General features: G+C 37.1%; 1 protein-coding gene across 2 annotated transcripts; it reads right to left on the reverse strand.

Moving 5' to 3' along the window:
- Nucleotides 1-487: 487 nt before the first annotated feature.
- On the reverse strand, nucleotides 488-20456 carry si:ch211-235m3.5 (BICD family-like cargo adapter 1). Of its 2 annotated transcripts, XM_017496089.3 has the most exons (10): nucleotides 20108-20456; nucleotides 15689-15904; nucleotides 10350-10466; nucleotides 9861-10007; nucleotides 9344-9523; nucleotides 5526-5675; nucleotides 4851-4928; nucleotides 3381-3490; nucleotides 2586-2706; nucleotides 488-1853 (listed from the first exon to the last, which is right to left on the reverse strand). In XM_017496089.3, the coding sequence occupies exons 1-10, from the start codon at nucleotides 20324-20326 to the stop codon at nucleotides 1656-1658; spliced, it is 1536 nt and encodes a 511-aa protein (XP_017351578.1). In that variant the 5' UTR covers nucleotides 20327-20456; the 3' UTR covers nucleotides 488-1655. The 2 variants fall into 2 exon arrangements, with proteins under 2 accessions (XP_017351578.1, XP_017351580.1); XM_017496091.3 differs by lacking the exons at nucleotides 15689-15904; nucleotides 20108-20456 and adding an exon at nucleotides 13963-14379.
- Between the last annotated feature and the right edge of the window lie 1974 nt (nucleotides 20457-22430).

Here is a 22430-nt window from a genome sequence, read left to right on the forward strand (position 1 = left end):
CTTCTTTTATAAAGCATAGAATTAGCAAATACACAAAATGTCCTTAACTAGCATCCATGCTAAATGTATGGAGACATTCATGTTAAGGACATTCTAATGAGTCACTTATTCATTTTTAAATTAATTTTCAATTTGGGTGACAGGGGTGTACTTTCAAAGTGACCGCAACAAAAATAAAGAAGGAAAAAAAAAAGAAAAATTCAGATGATGCTACTTCCGGCTGAACAAAGTATAGGATGACTCATGGAAAATGTTTCAAGCATGAAATGTTTAATGAATTCACCAATGCAGCAAATAATATGATTTTGAAGTATTTTAATGATTATATTTCAATAAGTGTAAATGCTAGGATTGTTTAGCTTGTACACTGGATGTTATGGGTACTTTTGTTCAAAGTTTGAAGGTAGAATTGTACCTCGTTGATTCCTTTCATTTGGTGAAATGCATTGACATCAAAACTTAAAAAAAAACAAAAACAAAACTCAAATATTGAAAAAAAAACCTTTATTTTACAATGTAAGACAAGAGTCCACATGAGTTATTATATACATTATAAACATGCATTCACAACCATATTTATTTATAATAATAATAATAATAATAATAATAATAATATAAAAATACTAAACTGGGTTTAACTGTTTAACTTCATAGGGCAGCCATATAGACTTTTGATCCTTTCTCTTTGTGTTCTGTTCAGTTACTTAGCACTCTTGAGCCAAGTAGATACCAAAAAAAGAAAAAGTAATGACCTTCCTGAAGGACTAGACCAGAAATCTGTCCTAGCAGATGGATTAACCTGATGGATTATAAAGTACGAGTCTGCAGTACTTTCACATCTCTCAAACACTTAATGAAACACTTCAAGTACAAATGTGCCAGACCACGAACAAATGAGACAGACCCTTTCTTCAGACATGTAGGACATTCATGTACAAAGATATGAGCAGTTGGATATGAGGAGGTGACGTGGCACATAGGCTAAATACTGAAATATCAACCCATTTCCTTCATACAACAGGACCTTGACATTCATATTCAACAATGTTTTATTTTAATACTGTCAACTCAATTTGAGTTATTGTTCCATATTTAATACAAAATATTTACAAAAGCAGAATATTCAGGGAGGTTCTTATAAGTTTCGGAGACTTTGACGCCATATTAACACATTTCCATTTACTCGTGCATATTTTAAATGATGCAGTTCATTGCAATAGAAATGGTTTCCCTGAATTTCCTAGAAGTGTTTTAACATCCAAGAGCAGCCAGTAAATTATAGATTTGTTCCCTTGTTTTTAAATAAATAATATAAGCATAACCAGTAAATACAGTATATGTGATCCTCAAGTGATCTTTAGTTCCCCAATACCACACATCAGTGTCAGGTGTGGTTTTAAATAACCATGCACTTGATTTCAGGTCAAAATTAGGTTAAAGTGATCCACCTTTGTCCAGGAAGAAGATATTATATAGTAGTGTTTTAAGAGCGGATTCATACAGTGACTGTCTCAATGCTTGCTTTACTCTTACCTGAGAGCTAAAAATGCACAGCCTGCAGAGTCACATATTTGATATTCTGGTGCTGGTACACTCCAGATGCACTGCATACAGCAGTGTGTGCGCTCATTTCCTGTGCTGTCTGTTAGTGTTGTTTATTTGGCCACTTTGAGCCAGTTTCTCCAGGGCGAACGGTTGGGCACTGTCGTGGTCTCCGGTATGCAGGACACAGAAGTGGATGCTTTCAGTGGTTTGCGGAAAAAAGAGAGACGGTTGCCTCCAGACCGCTTTGACTGCATCTGCTGCTCTGTCTGGCTCTTCAGCTGCTGGTTAATGATGACCTGGATGTCATCCTTTTAAAAGCAACACACACACACACACACACACACACACACACACACGCGCGCACACACAAATGCATTAATACAGTACAATTCTGTGACATTAACAAAAGAACCAAGTGTATGTAGGAGAATACAAGATGTATGTACAATATACACAGTATCACAGTGATATTAGATGTGAGGTGAGGACTAAAATCTAATATCTATCAATAGCTCACTGAATGAAACTATCAGGGTTGAGCAATGCATTACATCACAATCTGATGTGGATGCCAAAAAAAATTAAATCTTTCATTGATGGCTTTTTAACTCCAAAAGACCTGATCATGTGACTGACAGTGTCTCATGTACATGTTATACAATGTACATTGTTGGCCAGCAGGGGGAGACACATTATCATTATGTATCAAAAACTTTGTGGGATATTAGACAAATCAGGGTTTGTGTAAATAAAATTCTCACTAGCTCCCATCCTCTCTGATCAGCTCTCATCTAAATTGTCATCTAACAGGAAGCTTCACCTGGAGGCGATGAAATCGACCCTGACCTCAGTTCTGAACAAATCCATTCATAGCATTTCTAGTTGACATGTCCTTTAAAGTCTAGTGACTTTAAATGTCTTGCTCATTGTCTGACAGGAAGCATCAAGTTGCAGTGAAAAAACTGACACTACCCTTTCTCTCACACAAACTGTTTTCCTTTATGTGAGAAAGAGAGTCTGTGAGAGGGTGTTTTTCCCACCTGCCAGGCCTCCAGTTCCTGAGACAGCTCTAGTTTACGCTGGATGGCCTCCAGCAGCTGGTTGTTCAGATACATCATGTCATTTCTGCTCCGCACCAGTTCTGCCTCCACTGCCGTTTTCCTGCATTGAGAGTGGAGCCAAAAAATCATCACACACAGTGTACAAATTACAGGTAAACCGTGTAACATCAGTACGTGTGCTGCATATGATCATCACAATTTGTCCAGAAGAATGTCCCATGTCAGAAAACAAAGTTACAGGTTTTTTTATTTTTATAATATAAAAATTTACACACATTTTTTTAATGGGGAGGGTTCACCATACAAGTCCTATAGAAATAAGCACATTAATATAAAACTGTAATTTACCTTGCAGTAACTACTGTTAGAGATGCTGTTATAGAAAATGTATCAATACTTTCTGTCCAACCAGAGTCGAGAATTCAGACAGCACTGTGGTCTAAAGAACTTTAAAGTCACCGAAAACTTCTTTAGATTTTTTCAGTATTAGATAATTTTAAGTACTTGTTTTGGCGTTTTAACAAAATTGTCATTTGAAAAACAAATATGCTAATAGGACCAATGGTGCATGGTGCATTGGCATATTGGAGCATGATTGAAAACAATGCTATAAAGTTTGTGGTGACTTCAAAGCCTATTTCCTCAAAAGCATCTCAATGTCATGGAGCCTCTTCAGACTGCTATAAAAAAAAAGACTTTATAGGTGTTTTAGGGCCCTAGGCTTTGCGTGTAAATTTTTCTTGCTGAAATGCAGTTTTACGCTCAATTACGTACTTTGAAATGGCGTCATCTCTGTCCTTTATAGCTCTTTGAATGATCTCTTCGTCCAGCCTGCTGTCAGCTTTGAGCCTGAGTTCAGCGTTCTCTTTTAATAGCTGTGCATTCTGACAGAGAAAGACAGAAAGTTTCAAGTAAATTATGGAATATGTGTTTAAAACTTCATAAATAGTTATGTGCAGACAACAGTGGTAAAAATACATGAAATTTCTCTTCAAATACAGCTTCAAATTCTTCACTCAAGTTAAAGTAGAGAAGTCTACACACTTAGACTTACTTAAAGTGTGACAGAAAACATAAAGGAGAAATTCACAAAAAGAAAAATATGCCCATTTTACTTATTTAAGGTAAATTAGTGTCTATTTCATGAAATAATCAAGGTACATGGGAAACATTAGCTATCTAACAGCTTTATTCTTATTTTTTCAAATGTTAGCAACCATGATAATTCTGATGGCACCAATTGGCTTTATCCTAATAGCAAACTAACATTTGAATGATTAGGGATTAGCTAGGGCTGACTAATAATTTCCCAATCTCTCAAATCTTATGTAGCATGAAAACAAATCTGATGACCCAAATTACTTGAATGCTAACAGCTATCTAAGATTTGAGAGATTTCAGTAGGAATAAACTAAGGCTAATATCCTAATCTCTCAACTATTAGCTGGCATGACAATAACTCTGGCAATACAATCTAGTACACTGAATCTTAATAGCTAGCTAACTTTTGAGAGACTAGCAAATAGATAAGGCTAAATAGTAGCAGGTTTATTCCTCAGCTCTCAAATGTTAGCTACCACAATAATACATCTGACAATACAAACTAGCTGAACGCTAATGCTTTGCTTATATTTCCTCATTCGTAAGTTGCTTTGGATAAAAGCGTCTGCTGAATTAATAAATGTTAATGTAATGTAATACCTAGCTGCCACAGTAGGAACTGCCTTGATAAATACAAAGTGTACTGTATATAGCAGAAAGATTACAATAAGATCTCATTTTTGCTTTTAAAAGTATAGACTTGTTAGGAATTTAGATCAGCTCTTTGAAGCTGTGTGATTCTAAAAACCTGATTTACCTGATGATTTGGTGTAGCATGTAGTGAGTAGAAAGCTGAGGTTTTGGTTATGAAATGTAATGAAAGGAAAGCTGAAGCAGAGTAGAGATACTTAAAAACAGACTTAAATATAGTAAAAATGTGTAATTTGTTACTTTCAACCGGTTTCTTTTTTTTTTGTTTAACGCCATGTGATTTTTTTTTTTCTTAAAAAAGGGCAGCCATTCATTCAACCACTCAACCACTTCTGCCTTGCTCATAAACTACTGAAGGAGAATACTCTCAAGAACACTTTGTTTCAAAATTCCTCCTGGCTCATCAGTGCATTTTTTGTAACTCGAGGGCAAAAGCGAGGTCAGAAGCAGCCCTTGGCCCCTTGATAGCTCTAACACATGAGCCATTGTCACCTGATCTCGCAGCTCCTGTATCCAGGCTGTATTCTCGCACAGCGCCATGTCTCCTCCCACAATGGGTCTGTTCAGCTCCTGAAGACGCAACGAAACACAGATATGGCACATCAGTATCACCGGGCTGATATGAGGGAAGCCCTTTGTTACCGGCCATAGGGAGGGGTCTTATGTGAAGCACAAACACATGAGAACAAATAGTACAGATATGAACGACCTTCTATCTCAGGCTCCTTTGTTTTGTTTTTCCACGTATGTTTAAATGTAGTGACAAAATGACACAATAGAAGTGTGGTTTTCATTCTGATTTAATGTACAGCATATTTATACTAATTTTGTTGAACTTTCCTATGTGAAAACATTATATGAAATAAACCATATTGGTAATTGGTGAGTTATTATAAATATTCAGCTATTGGACATAAGTATTGGAAATAAATAAGCTGCAATGTGACGTGATGAGCAGATAGAGTTTGCAGATGGTAACAAAGCCAGGAGGGGAAAAAGAGGTCAGCTATTGTATAGGGTATTGTTTCCATGTGCATGCGTGCGTGAGAGAGCGAGAGAGAGAAAGGGGGAGAGAGAGAGAGAGAGAGAGAGAGAGAGAGAGAGAGAGAGAGAGAGAGAGACTGTAGTGTGTGTGCACGTGTGTGTCAGCCTGGCCACAGAGCTCACCTGAAGTGTCTCATTGTGCACAATCCTTTCTGCCACACTCTTAAGCTGCCCCAGCCTGCCTTGCAGACTATCTTCTTGATTAGATGGAGCCTCAGAGCCATAGGAAACAGGAAGCAGCATGTCTAAGATAGCGCTCACTTCTTGTATAACCTAAAGGTAAATTTTTAGGAACTGAGTGTCTGTTGTCTTTGCCACATGACTGAAAAATGCTTCGTATCACTTATGTCATAAACACATATAAACGTGTATCATTTTATCATCTAGCAGTTTTACAGTTTTGTTTTCTGTGACATACGTTTTATAGTTTTGTTTTGTATGACATGAAGCTGAGTAGATGATCTACAAAGCAATTAGGGGTTTATTACTATGTCTGCTCAATAGCCACATTACCCAAATATAACACAACAGAGTTGTCACATACAGCAAATGTTCAGCCCTCATCTCACCTCCTGTCTTTAGATTACACTGATCCCACTCCCATCATCTACTGTATTTAATTTAAAATGCTTCTCAACTACAAAAACTTAAACAGTTGTGCTCTGGTGTACCTTTATTGAACTATTCTGTCAATAGGTTAAGGTCCCCTAGTTCTAGCGGTTCCCAGATTTAGATTATTTTACATTAGTGGCAGGTCTTTCAGTGCTTTAATTTAGGAAGTATCTGTGAAGTTACATCATCACTCAGGGTTATCCGTCTCTCATCATTAATTAAACTAGCTCCTCTCATTCCTCTACGTCTACAGACCAGCTGTGCTTTCTGACATCCCAATGTACCTTCATCCAACTGTCTAAATCTCCTGTATGTCCATTTTTTTGTTTGTGTTATTTGTGACATGATTAATGGTCTGTAAAGTGACCCTGAGTTTGAAAAAAGTGCTATATAAATAACACATATTCTTCTTATTGTTGTTGTTGTTGGTGTGGTAATAACAACAACAATGTATAACTATTATTATTATTATTAGTAGTATATCCATATATAGTATATCCCAATATATACTTGGTAGTCACACTATATCCCAGTGTGTTTACTCATCGAAACAGATACGTCTACTTGTTAAAACCAGAATCTTTTATATCTCTAGTCAGAATGCGTTAGTAGTTAAAGGATGACAATCTCCATATTGCAATATGAACTCAAAATTTACCCTAATGCCCTTTGAAGCAGCATGCTTAGTAAGGGCACAAAGTAGCACCATCAGCATGTGGCATGTCAGCCAGGTTAATTAATGCACTGTCGACATTACTATATTATAGACTTCTCTGTTAATAATTATAATGCCCCTCCCATACCATTAACAAACTTATTACTGACACACACTTTGTCACACTGTGACCTAGAAAAGCCACAACTCTACATAGTTCGGATGATTCAAGGCATCACACAAAGTTATTTAACCACATCACTGTAAAGTCCCCGATGAGTTTTTGTTTCAGTGATAGCACTGGCATGAAGCCAAAAAGCAAAATCCTATCAAAATGAACTCAACAGGAACAAATACACCAATTAAAAAACTCATTGCCCTACAAAGAAGCTCATTTCGGCAAAGAAAATAAGGTCCTAAACCAACAGTGAGGTGAAGTAATTAAATAAAGTGCTGACAGAACAGTTTCTATTCATGTCCTTAAAACTAATATAAAGTCTAATAGTTCCTTAAGTTGTTTACTTTGGATTACGTCTCACAGTCTATATTTGTCCAATGGTTGTCCTTAATGGAGAGCACAAACAGAATGTTCCGTTGTTTTGAATGTTTTGTTTTGAATGTTTTACTACTTATCACAGGCTTTGGATTTTAGTTTGTACTACGAGTTATACTATAATCTTTATATCTCTGGTAAACAAACTATGGCAAAAGATTAAGAAGATCCTACACTTGGGTCTTTTTATGTCCTAAATTATGTAATCAAAAGCTCTAGCCAGGAGGTCAGGAATATTTGCTTCAGGTAAGTGAAAGTAAATTTAAAAAATGCTTCCTACAAAGAACTATGAGGTACAGGATGTCTTGTAATACTGAGAATCATTCTCTTTTCATCATGCTTGTAGACTCATTGTTGTTGTAGGTCATGAAGCATTTTTATATTTTATTAACAACAAATCGACAAATCATAGTTATAGTATAATGCAACCTTGTAGCACATATCATAAATGGAACTGGCACAACTGTTTATGTTAACACATAAATATAAGATCACATTTCTATTTTCATATCATTCTGTGACTACTTGACTAATATCTCTGGCTTGGCAAGCTGACGACAGCTTTAACAATGCAGTCAATTGTATTTATTATTATTATTTTTTTACGTCTCAGTCCATTTCACTTGCTTATCTTTTCACTCACTGGTGGCTTACATTTACATTTACTGATTTAGCAGACGCTTTTATCCAAAGCGACTTACAAATGAGGAAATACAAGCAAACTATCAAATAAATACAAAATAAATAAATACAAGCAAACTTAAGCTGAATATGCAGGTTAGACATGTAGGATAAAGTTAGACAAGTTAGACATATAGGATATTTGCTAACACAGCTGCTTAACCTGATTTTCCAGGTAGCTTGTTTCAATTATTGAAATTACTTGTGTGAGTTTATGCCTCTAGGGTTGTAGAGTTTTCCTGTGCAGCATTTTAAGATTTTAAAGTAGCCTAATGTATATAGAGCTAAATTGTGTAGGATTTTATTCTTTAAAAAAAGACGTTTATTGAGTCACAGGAGATTAAAAAAACGCCTCTATAGTTTCCGAGCTCCTGTGAGACACCCTGATAATCCTGTAATAGTAATAGTCAAGTGATGGAATTGGCAGGAATTTTTTTTTCCTATGCTATGATTCATTCATCATATACAGTACCAAGTCAGACACAATATTTTTTTTGACAGGATGATGAATGTGATGAATGTCGAGAGCACATACTGGATTAAAAAAAAAATACACTAGAACAACAGAAATGTCCAGGCATTTATAGTTTTGCTGTCTACACAACATTTTAACTTCAACTCCAATTTAAAAAAAAAAACTGCAAATCTCATAAACCCATATGTTATTCACAATAGCCTTGGAGAAGCGTAGCACCTTGTCGAACGTCCCTACATTCAGTCCATGGTCTGGTGAACACAGCACTCTGTGAGATTACACACCGAGTTTATAGATTAGCTAGCCAGTATTATGTGACTGGTCCATTCTAGCACATTCTGAGTACAGTTGCACCCCAGCGATGCATGGGAACTACTGCTTGATCAGGCTAAAACAAGCTCTTGTTGAAAGCTTTTTTTTGTATTGCGTAGCAACTGGGTCAATCACACTGATATACACAGTAAAGTTATTTATATCATGAGTCGGAAATACTTGCATACTACTGTATTTTAAAATACTAAATTATTATATGTATTTCTAAATTGTACATCATTACACTATTGGTGTTACTGCTATTTAGGTATACTACTGTACTATGTAATGAGCATTGTGTGGTTTGGGCTACAGCCTACATGTGTGTACTCACAGCCATGAGATTAATGCATGCAGTAGAGTAAGAACACAGCATAACACAGATTACAAAAAGTTCAACTGCATTTTCTTAGCAGAGAAGATGAAATTCCATAACAGTACAACCTGTATTTTTACAGGCATGATTATCACATTTGTTTGTCGTGATTTTATTATTATAAGGTTCTATTGTATATACCATTCATTTATCCCCCCAGGCAGAATCTTATAATATCAAGGTCATGAATTTTGCACTATACGTATATGCTTTCCACTGGTGATGGTGGCACATTTTTTTGTTGTGTTAAAAGATTTTGTTTCGTTGGACTGCTTACGTGCTTCTTGTCTTGGATCCAGTTCATGGAGTCTAAACTATGCTCCATCTCTGAAAGCAGGGATGTGTCCCCATCAGTGGTCCTCTGGAGGGAAACCTCTTCCTGTAGTTCCTCTATCTGAGACTGTAGTTCTTGAACTCTGTCTTTTGCTAGCTCCACCTCCTGCCAGGCCTCTGTCAGCTACACACATGTTTAACAACACATAATAACCCTCATGTTCCATCCACTCAATGGATATTGCTGTTAAATCTCTTTTTAAAGAAGATTGTTCAATACATTTTAAAACGCCTAATATATATTATTAATAAAAATATAAATATGTATAGTACTTCATGTGCTTGAAAATTCTTCTCATGGCAGAAATAGTGAACACACTAGATATGAAATGACCACAGACTCTATTTGTTCATTAAACTGGAAAATTCAAGACATTCAAACTGGGAATAAAGGATAATAATGACTCTGTGTGTGTGTGCGTGTGTGTGTGTGTGTGTGTGTGTGTGTGCGCGTGATGTACCTGTTGTGTTTGCATATTACTCTCTTGCTCATGCAAGGCCAGTTGTGCGTATAACGAGGACACACTGTCTCTCAGCTCGGCGTTCTCCTTGCACACTGTCTCCAACCGCTGTTCCAGGGACTGCTCCCGCTGCATCAGTCTTGTAACCTGGACAATCACCACACACACACACACATTCACAGAAAACAATTCTCAGTGTATGGTGTAAATCTACAATATACCAAAAACTAGTGCAACCTCAATACAATACAAGAATACAAGACCCTTGGTGCACTAGATGTTCCAGACAGAAGTCTTTAACTAATAAATACATAAAATGCCAAGTTAATAGATATTCATGAGAAGAAGCTGGAGTGAAGCTAAAGAATACATCAGTTCTGTTTAGAAAAAACAGGCTAAAGAAAAAAAAACATTAGGCATTTTGATAAGGTCCATGGAGCTAAGAGTTCTTGTTCACTGGTTGTGTGTGTATAAGGCTGAATATCTCACTTGTTCTTTAAGGGCACTGAGCAGTTCCTCATCTTGTGGACTTGGATGGCCCTTCTCCCCCAGCTCCTGCTTCAGGCTCTGCAGCTCAGCCGTGATGGCCAGTTTCACCTCCATAGCCTACACACAGACAAGCGCTATATATTAACACTGAATGGAAGTTCTGTGTGTGCAATATAAATCACTAGGTGAGTGTTTGAGTGAATTGGTATCATGAACCAGTGGTATCAGTGAGGGTGTAAATCAGTAAAAATGTCAGATTATTACACAAGAGATGTCTTAATCAGAGATATGGTATACTACAATGTTCAAAATGCATATTGTTATAATGGAAAATATTAAAATTAGGCTAGTCAGTAGGCTAGATAACCCAGACACAGGACAGTGTAGATGTTGAAGAAATGTAGAAGAGTAAAGGCAAACAGTACAATGTGTTAAAAGGATGTTCATATGAGCATATTGTAAATAAGAGTCCTGAGATGAGTACAGGACAGTCTTTATGAGTTTAGTACCAAGTACGTCACATAAGATTATGCTTTGACGCAAAGGTGAGACTTGAGAAGTGCAAATCTTTAAGTTTCTCTCAATGTTTCTTCCTCGAGGGAGGTTACCTGTCCCCTTTTAGCTCTGGCTTGCTCACAGTACACGTCCTCATTTCTGTAAAACTGCATTATGAGAGTGTCTGTTGTTCTAGAGCTATACAAATAAAGCTGAACTGAATAAATAGCATTTTTCAGCAGTCTTTGCTTTCAAGGATAAATCTGTCCCATTCAAAAGGCAGCTTTACACAGCTGAATTTTAAGAACACCTTATTATTTTGCCCAATGTGAAACCAGTATTTCACATTTAAAAGTATTTCTGAAAATATAATCATAAACCAATAAAATGATTTATGTTCAATCCAAGGGAAATGCTTAGCCCGATGCTACCACCACCATGCTTCACTCTGGGGGTGGTGTTCTTAGGTTGATGAGCAGTGTTTCATTCATTCAGTTCATAAATACAGCCTTTTCATGACTTCTGAGAAAGTCACTGTTTCTCATGGAACATGGAACAAATGGAAAATTGTGAATTCAGTGCTATGTAAACAGGTTTGTCCCAATCTATACAGACAATGAACAAGTCATTAAATTGTATTACAATTATAATTTTGACACACACAACTCTTTTTCCAATTAGGACACGGTGATAGCTACAAAATACGATTAAAGGCTAAGAAGTTGTCTTGATGTGAAAATTCACGTCAATACATACAGTTATCCATGTTGGTTCCAATGGTTCCCTTGTTAATTCTAATAAAGACAGCCTAATTGACTGTTATTTTTATTTTTTTGGAAAAGCAATATTAATTGACGTTTTTTTTGCGACAAGTAATGTGCCTCTGTGACCAAACAGTGAAAGGGAGTTATGTGTGCTTGTCAACACCAAAACAAAAGGGTGGCCTGATCCTGATTCAGCGGTCTGTGCCCCCTCACGTCAGCTCCCATCACACACGCTTGAGAGGGGATCAAAGGCGAGCTCGGCAGATGGAGTGTGGCATCTTGGTCTTGGCAGTGGCACATCATCATGTCACATTAGGCACAGTTGGAGGGCTACGGGGTGTGTGGGTTGGTTTTCAGTCAAATTCAATGGTAATGAAATCCAGAAAAAAAGCTAGTGGCCATCCTGAGCCTGTCTACTGTCTTTGTTCTGTTGTGGAGCGATGAAATTTTATTATTTTTTTTTCCTGAAATAGAACTCTGAGATTATGTTCAGCTCATGTTGAGCTGAGAAGTTAAAACCCCCATGTGTAAAGGTTGCTTATAACTGGGACGCAGAGAAGACATATTAGTGCTATAATACATTTTACAGAAGCATTTACTGTACATATGAGTCAATGGGACATTCATTTCTAAGTAGAGAACACAACATGGTGGTCAAATAAGCATGCTATGGGGTTCCATTTCACTGTTTGTTAATGCACTTAACAGTTGAAACCCCCAGTCAGGACCAAACCCCTAGGGAGGTAAAGAAACGGATGAGACGACCCAAGCGTGACTTCTTCCCCATAGGGGTTTAGGGGTGTGTTTCAACCCAAACTCGAAGCAAAAAAACCCCTCATTTTGGGTGCATGATTTACCAATGGACATCCTGTTGACATTTTCAGCAGAAAACTGGAACACCCAATATATCTTTATCTCAGTACTAAAATAAACAAAATGTATGATGATATACGATCATTATACATTTTGTTTATTTTAGTACGTGCACAGATTACAGATGAATCAGAGATGGAGGGAATGAAACAGGAATTAAAATAATCGAGTTTGACAATTACAAGCATTAAAACGACATTTTCCTACACCAATTGAGCCAAACACATAAAGGACTTAAAAAGTCTGAAAAATTATATCCAGTATCGATTTACTAAAAATAAAAAAGGGACATTTTTGCCACAAAAGAGTGTAAAGATTAACACCAATGCTTATATACAAAATTTTATCTAGTCCCACTAGTACCATGTTAATTTAAGAATTATCCAGTGATAATTCTTGAAGGTTTTTAATTTTTATACATGCATACTGTCAGATTATCTAAACAGAGGAGTCTCACATGGAACTCATTCTCACTGAAAGAAGTTAAATGCCGAGTTAAGATAAACCAGCCATGTCCAATTGCTTCTTCATATAATATTTATCCCCTTATATGAGAAACAACACAGTAGTGAATAATTTACTAACACAATCTCATTTGCTCGGTCCTCTGTTAAATTTCAGTCACGGGAATCACAACAAACCTTGTGAAAAATTTGCCTTAAAACTCATATACATGCAAAACACGCTCAAAGGTTATTTGGCATGTAGGGAGAAAATGTGGGTTATTAAAAGTGCTTTGTCATTTTAAATGCACCACATTTTTTCCCTAAACAATAAAACCAGCAGGTTTTATGTTGCTCAACTTTTATCTGCCACTTGATTGCATCAGTTTCTGTCACCGGACAATTCTTTTAAATCACGGCTTTTAGATGAAATGTCAACATTGCGAAAGCCACGCTGTCAGGAATGTGAAAGTATAAAGAGGTCATTTGCAAAATTGAGAAATTTGTCTTTCTCTCGCTCACTCAACTCTTTGATTTGTTTTGACAGACATGCAAATAAGTATCACCATATCAGCTGCTGTTCTGGACCTGCTATCATTTGTGTATATTTACACAGGCTGACAGTAACATCATATATTTCCTTTGCACTGGAAATCAAACAACAGCTTGACAATGGAGTAAGGCTGAGACCAAGAGCTCAATGTGAGAATGTCAGGATGTTTTTGGGCTGAAAGACCAACCTATGCACACATACACATACACACACACACACACACACACACACACACACACGCACAGAGCCTCTGGGTGTCTGTGCTCGCTGGTACGGGCAGATACGGCATTCCTGGCATGACTATTTCTTGTTTTCAGTGACCCAGTAACACCTGCTACACCCTTATGACTCCCTTCACCGATCCTCCTTCACATTTCTGACCTAGATAAGCAGTAGCCAAATTTCCAAGTACCTCAGGACAACATTTTAACTCTCTCTCTCGCACACAGTCTTGCACATACACATTAAGGAGATTTCAAACTTACCTTCTCAGGCACGTTGGAAATGATGGAGCCACCATTCACTACATCTGGTAAAGGCTCTATCCTGCTGCTCAGTTTGGTTATATTATAGCCATGTGTCAGGCTGCTCTCTAACTGTTCATTTACACTGCTCAAAATCTGCGACTCATTCATGGTGAAGGCAAAATGCGAATGAGCCATTTCCTCCTCCCTGAGACTCGAGAGATGGGAAGATTCTTGTAAATGCAGTAGTTTCCTTGAACTTTGATTTCTGGCAAGAATCCGCTGTACAGCCCGAGTTAGGAATTACACCAGGAAACGTGTGTGAATGTGTGACACTGCAACAAAGCAAATCTGCAGGGAGTGGAAAAACAAGGCCTTGGCTTTCGTCTCGCTGTTTTATCATCCCCAGAGCTGTTCTGATTACTCAAATCAAACCGATAAGATGTCCTCATGAGCTCATGCAAGGAGTTTTCAAACACCAGCAATATGTACTGACGTATTGTCCCAGGTCTGATCTTGACAGAAGCGGATTTCTTGTAGATTAGATTAGAATAGTGTGCGATTGCACTTTGCGAAGCACTTATTCTCCTTTCCAAAGTGAAATTTCAAGAAGATCATGAAACTATTTGATATTCACCGTCATTTGAATGTTGTTTTCACTGTCTGAGCTCCACATACTTCACTAATGATCTCGTACTCAGGAAGGAAGCAGGAAGAAGAGGAGCGGAGTTGCTGACATTAAATACACAAAGCAATGTTTTTTTGCTCCTGCAGTACTAGTACAGACTTTTATTCCATATATCTGTACGATGATGTGCTTCTTAGAGCACTGAAAGTGAGCTTCGATCTTATTGTTATTAGATATAAGGGATATCTACCTTTGTGCTTTTAACAAAAAGTAGTCCAGTAGTTTCAGTGGTGAATAATGCCACTCCTTATCTTTTATGTGCTACATCTTTAATTCACAAACCACAGCTGGGAGTGACACTGTAGTGTTGTTGCTCTGTGTGTCCTCAGGGCAAAAAAAGTGACTCAGGCAGGGCATTCTGTCATTCCTATTTTTAGCGCCATGATTGGGCAGTTGATTTTGAGTCAGCATGATCTACATCTTCCTTGGATTGATATTTAGAACAAGGGGCTTAAAGAGGAGATGAATCACTTGGTAGATCAGCATTCCTACTTTTAAAGCCTTTACGAGCAGAAATCCTGACTGGTGTTCAGTCATAATGCTGATTCCTACTGATATATGTCACATGGTCACTAAACGTGGGTGATATGGGAAAATGATACTACACTGTCACAGTAACGATGATGATGTACTGCTGTATGCATATTTAGATTTGTTGAGCATAACTCTTGTCAACTGTTTCAAGAAACATTACAATATTACATAAAATTAACTTTTAACCAGGAACAGAAAAAAAAAAAAAATGACACAATTAGGGAAAAGAAAGGGGAAAACCACACCATGTTACTGTGTAAGCACTGACATCACTGATTATTGTTTCAACTGGACTCTCTACTCATAGTAATGTGTATCATGACATGATCATTTATTGTGACTTTGAAATCATATCATGGTCTAAATTCATCGTTTGCAATTCCACTATGAAATGTAAATCTGAATTACACAAAAATTACTACAAAAATAATTTTTTTAAAATGTAAAAAATGAGAACTTGTCAGGTGCAAACTAAGATGACAAAGTGGAAACATTTCAATCTATTAAAAGACAAGTACCGCTCACCGCCTGGAGCTGTTCCTGAAGCTGCTGACTGATCTCGTTGTGTTGCTCTTCACTCCGACTCTTCTCTCTCTCTGCCTCGCTCAGTTGCCATGTCAGTCGCTCAGTGTGGGCATTCAACGCTTGGATGTCCCGCTCCAGCTCACCCACCTGACTCTCCCACAGAGCTTGGCATCCCTGCAGCTTCAGCCTTAGATTGTGTCTGTCCTGCTCCAGCTCCTGTGGAAGACAGAAGAGAGACAGGGTGAAATCACATGGCCAGACTTAACCCTCACGCTCTGTTCAAATAGATTAGTAATCCAGGCATAACTGTTGAATTTATAGAATAAACACAATTGTAAATTGGATTCTAAACAGATATTTTATTAATCAGATATCCTTAAGAATTAATAAATGGATATTTGGCTAATTGCTAGGGGACAGGGTTATAAGTGTATTTAAATAATGATGATGAAACACGACAGGGTGTGCTGTTATAGGAAAATAATCAATGATGTGCTAGTGTTATGTCTCCCAACACAAAGCAGAGTTCCTGTTACCAGTATAACAGCGTGTTCAGAAGCATTTTCTTCCTCTTATATCACAGCAATTTGCCAAGAAGTCCTTTATCTATTAAACAACAACACTTCTGTTGTTGAGTGTACTCTTCATACACTCATAGTTCCTGTTATCATTCATATTATAGAAACAATCACGCCTTCACCAGCCTCTGTTTCGTTCTCTCCTTAAAGATAGTAAGACAAAAAAGCAGCTTGTCATGTTACTGAGAAACTGGAAAGCTTAAATACATCTGTCTTGAAGACTTTTCTGTATCAAAAAATGTAAATTTACAGCTTTACCTCTGACTGTTACAAAGCACTGACACTGGAGACTCCTTAATCAACACCGTCTGACCAATCAGATTTGAGAATTTAACAGCACTGTGGTGTAATATGGAGCAAATCTCAACACTTTTTTCTCTATAATAATAATAATAATAATAATAATAATAATAATAATAATAATAATGATAATAATAATAATAATAATAATAATAATAATAATAATAATAATAATAATGTAGTTATTAATTATTATTATCATTATAGATGCAAGCAGCATTTTCGGGGGGCCAAGCACCCAGACTCTGTGAGCCACACATTCACAGATGCACTACAGTTGTTGCCTAAGCAATCTAAGACAGGTTTCAAGATGATTGGACAAATGTTGTAGTAACAGCAAAAATGGCACTAAGATGGAATAATTTTTGGCATGTTATTGTGACTTTGACCAGTAGATCAAATGTGTTGCATAGCCAAGGCATGGTCCTGAGAATGTCTATCAAGATTTGTGTCAGTGTGAAAACCGTTTGAATTACAGGCAAATCGTTTGAAGTATTCAAAATTATTTTTTATAATTTTGTGAGGCTTACTCTGGAGATGAAATGTGCCAAATCTGGTGATGAGCGGACAAAATTTGTAGGAGGAGTTTGACAAAATCGAATATGACTGAAAATCTAATTAGGCAGTTAGGAGACAGGGTTCAAAAGCGATGACCATAAAACTACTTCCAAATTAGGTGCTAGAGCGTTGGTAGCACTTGTCCCAAATTTGGGCAGAATGTTCCTTAGACCCTTCCCAATCAGTGTGCCAAATTTCACAACTTTTTACTAGACATTTCTATGGGCTTCTATAGACAACCTAGCAATAAGAAGAAGAAGAAGATGAAGGAAGAGAAGGAGATGGAAGAGGAGGAGAAAAGGTAGAATAACAATAGGGTGCCTATGCACCTTTGCTGCTGGGACTCTAATAACCATAATCATCATCAATACATAGTTTCTTAAGACACAATATTTTACTTTCTGAATGCAATCACAGTGAGTTTAAAATGACAAAATAAACATGGGGAAATACAGATAATGAATAAATTATCTAGTTTATTTTAATACAGTTAAAGCTAGATTACAAGCTAACAGACAGGGTGAGGTCCACTGGGGGAAAAGGGAAGGGGTTGTTATTTTTTCCTTTGCAATTGAAATTCACATGGCTGCAGAGTACTGTATAAACAGGTAAAATTAACACAATCTTTATCGTAAACAAAGACAGTGTAAGAGTGACTGCAATCACCTTTCACTTCATAGTTAAAGAGCAGTCATTTTTAAGACTTATCTCAAGTTATTAATTACAGGTCTAAAACAAATGACCTCAAAACACCTCATGTACATGAAATAGGATTAAGAATTCCTCCCTTACTTCCTTCCTTCTTTCATTCGTTTACTCATTTTCAGTAAGCTCTTTTTCCTGGTCAGGGTTTGGAGCCTATCCCAGGAACACTATGCGCAATGGTGGATGCGACACCAGTCGACGCCAGGGCATCACACATGCACATTAACACATGCATTCAACATAGAGGCAATTTAGAGTAGACAATTCACCTATATATGTGCTTTTGGGAGGTGGGGGGAAACCGGAGGAAACCCGCAAAGTAATGGGAAGGAAACAGTAATGCTACCTCTTGATGACAACCTTTCCACCTCTGCCAATCAGAAAACTATTTCTTTGTTTGTTCTAGCCATTCTTGTTTTCTTACACCATGCACAATTTCAAAATGTGCATAAAACCAAGTGAATAAGAAGCCCACATGCAACTCGAACCACTACTGCAGCTAGAGGGCTGCAGTACTTTTTTTTTTTAAATACAGAGAGAGACAGATAAAGACAAACATAGTGAATGCATTCAATAAAAATGACATTAAAGCAAAAGAGATAGTCTGGGTTAATCTGACACCCATTGTTAAGTAGAGGAATGATATATTTACCAAGAACCATGAGAGACAGAAATGAGAAATGTAATTTTTCTGACTACAGGTTATTCTTCCATGTTGCTAAAGAACTGAACGTCAGCTGGCTTTATTGCTAACCGCCCATCTGAACACAAGGGACTACTTCACAGAGCGAAGGACCTGCGTAAACAGACCAGTGAATAACACAACTATGTAATGCATGAACGCAGTGGAAATTTTACTGGAAAATTCTTATCTTTTCTAAAAACAAACCATGTCCCATTTTTTTATGGCTCATTAAAGCACATGATTACTGAACTGTTATGTGCTGAACAAATGTGACTGTTCTTTAAGCATGATATTAACACTCTGTGAATGGTTATGGAGAATAAATTCAAATTTAAAGTACTCATGCATGTTCATGTTCGTCCTCTAGAGCTCATCAGCTGTTGCCTAGAAGCACATGGTCTCGCAGCTATGTGAGGTCAAAGGTTACAGTTAAGATATACAGCTTTAAGTTTTTTACTGCCCATGCAGACAGAGTGGATTCACATGCTGAGCAAGGTGCTATTGAGACATCTCACTGATCCGAGTGCAGTGCTGCTCTTACAGCCTAATATTCAGGACGTAATTAAGACTTTTGATGTTCACAAGATTAGGACAGCCGTATCGGATGAAAGATCACAGGCAGACTTGGAACCTGGTACCCAGATAAGGATTTACAACATGATTTGCTTGCTTTATATACTGAAAGGCAGTGCACTGCTGGATAGTCAAATTAAATAATAATTTAAAAAATTCTACGAGTGTTGGGTTTAACAGAAGAATGTCTGATCTAATAATGTTAATTACTGGTAGATTGATCATGGTGGGAAAAAAATCCAAGTGTAACTTTTTAAAAAAGACTAACCTTCTTTCCGGCAAATCACCTTTATTTATTTATTTATTTACTCTCTTGCTTACACTTGACATTTTTTCTTCTTCAAGATAAATTATCATGGTTGGAAAACAATGTATATTTAGTGCAAAAACCATGTATAACTGCATTAGTGATTTCAAATCATTTGATTTGCATATACAGTAATAATCCACATGCCTGTTATAAACAGTCATCCAATCGTTGTTTTTTTTTTTTTGAGTAGCTATAAAGCTGCAGTTGATTTTTGTTTTTTAGATTGCATATCGGATTATATATATATATATATATATATATATATATATATATATATATATATATATATATATATATATAAAGATCTATATGTATTTTTTTCTGTTTAAATTAGTGTTACTTACTGCATTCAATAAAACACCTGCTTTTTCATAAACTCCTTATAGCCTAACCTCCAGTAACAAATAATGGACCATATACTTACAGATAGAGCTGCATTCTGCATACATTATTCATACATTAAGCATATAGTAGAGATCTTGTATGCACTGTAGTTGCACCTGGTGCAAAAATTCACAGACTTATTTTTTCTCCCCAACATGTGAAGAAGTCAGACAGTCGGAGGAAGGAGTGAGCTAAATGAAACTAAACCCATACACTCATTTTCCCCCTCACTGACTGTGACAAGTGGAAACTCTGACAGGTGCCATAACCGCGCACCTCACTTCCACCCAGCACAACTTACACGCCATTACTATAGCTTATCTTACCTCGATTTTTTCCGTGTATTGCTCTTGAAGTTTGTTGTTCTCCTCCTTCAGCTGTCTGTTCTCGGTCAGAAGCGCGTTCCCGAGCTGAGCCGCGAGCACGAGCTCTTCTTCCTTCCGGCGCAGCGCCGCGCGCACCTCGCCTCCGTCTCCATACGAGTAGAAATCCTCCTCCAAGTCCATTCTGTGCGGCCGAAAACAAATCTCCTCCAGCCGACTCATAATGCACCCATAAACAGTTTGAAGTGAGATGTAATAGTTCAAAAGTGCAGCTCGGGTTCAGTGTGGAAGCGCTCTATAGTTGTAGTCTGAGGGCAAATGAAGCTGAGAGCTGGAAGGATGGAAGGAAAGTCCTAACCTCCAACGGTACGAAGGGAAAAAAACAGAAGAAGAGGGGCAGGACCTGTCACTTACAGGTGGCGGTGTGTGTTACACAGAACCTAACTCAGTGTCAGAATGAATGAGATGCATTCAAGGTTGCCAGGTCGTTTTTCATCAATAGAGGGGTCCAAAAGTTTGAGATTAAAATGAAAATCTGGATTTAAAAAACTTATTATTTTAAACTGGAAATAATGAACGTTTTAATAATAAATTTGTAAATTAAAAAAAAAAAAAAAAAAGAGAGAGAGAGAAAGAAATTTGCAATATTTCTATTGACTAGCCTATTCATTCTTCCAAAGGTTCTAGGTCACTATTTACGTTTAAGCAAATTTGTGATATTGAGCATGTTAACTCCTTTATACAAAAGGAGTCCCTTCTTAAAGGAATCCCTTCTATTAAAACACGTGTTCAGGTGACACTCCGATGAAGTTTTTTCCCCAAACATGTGGAGTCTGTGCCAGCTCGAGTACATACTGTCATTAAAGCAGAAAAACAGGGACTGCTGAGAGGTTCTTATCAATATTTTTAAGATTCTACTTTTCACTCAAGTTGTTGCTCATATCATTTGTAATGAAAACATTTGTTTAGTTGAAAAAGAATGCCAAACAGAAGTGGTTTCACTAGTGTTCACAGATTTTTGGACCACACTGTATATTTCTAGAAGATATTAAGTCTGTATAAGATCAGGGATTATTATTCCGATCTTCAACTGTCCAGTTTCTTTGAGCCTGTACCTAGTGTAGTACCAGATTCCTGTTTTTGACTGACAAGAGTGAAACCCTGCTGCTGTAACCCATCCACCTCAAACTTTGACATGCACTCTGAGATGCTTTTCTGCTCACCACGGTCATATGGATTGCTTATTTGTGTTATCGTATCCTTCCAGTCAGCTCAAAACATTATCGCCATTCTTCTCTGACCTCTCTCATCAACAAGGTGTTTCCAACCCCAGAAATGCTGCTCATGGGATTTTTGTTTTCTCATTCTGGTGTTTATTCAGAACATTAATGGAAGCACTAGACCTACATTATATTCATTGCGCTGCATCCAAATGATTGGCTGCTTGGATAATTGCATGAATGAGCAGGGGTACAGTTGTTCCTATTAAAGTCTACTTTAACAGATTGGCTTGTTCATGGTAAACCTGTACCACTGATGAAAAAGATCTGGTAACCTTAAAATCCTCGCAGCCATGCAATAATTTATCTTCAGTAAAGGTGGTTCCAAAGTCTATCCTGTGAACACCAGGCATGAGGTGGGAATATACCCTGCATAGGATGTAAGTCCATTACAGCCGGCTACATGCACATGTATGCATGCATACATACACACACTCGTTTATAACTGGAGGCAATTTACAGTAGCCAATCCACCTACATGAAACTTTTGGCAGATGGGAGGAAACCAGAGAACCTTGAGGAAACCCATGCAAAGACAGGGAGAACACAAACACAGTGAAAACTCCACACAGTCAGTAACCTGAGCCTAAGATTGAACCAGAGACAGACAGACAGATAGAAAAACAGCTACAATTAAAAATTTGTATTGATTAAAAAAAAAAAAAAAAGAAAGAAAGAAAAAAAAAAGGACAAGTTAATTGTACATTTAGTGATGCCTGATTGAGCTGGTCCCATTAACTTTGCTAGAAGATTATAACTGGATTTCATTTAATATTTATTCATTTATTATTATTTTTTTTTACAGTGAATTGATCTAAAGTGTCAAACTCATGTCCTTTTAGGCCCACAGACGTAAAGCTATGTTTTGTTTTTTTCCCACCTTTTCTAAGACACAAAATTCAGTTAAATGAGGTACAATTCAAACCATAACAAATCTGAGAATTTTGATCCAATCTAGTCACCCTTGTCATTCGAATATAACCTTGGCAGGCAGTGATGATTTGTTAATAATGAATGCGAGTTACCTCTGGTGGTCATTTAATTTT

Source organism: Ictalurus punctatus, chromosome 20 (assembly GCF_001660625.3).
Source record: "Ictalurus punctatus breed USDA103 chromosome 20, Coco_2.0, whole genome shotgun sequence".
NCBI classification, from domain to species: Eukaryota; Metazoa; Chordata; class Actinopteri; order Siluriformes; family Ictaluridae; genus Ictalurus; species Ictalurus punctatus.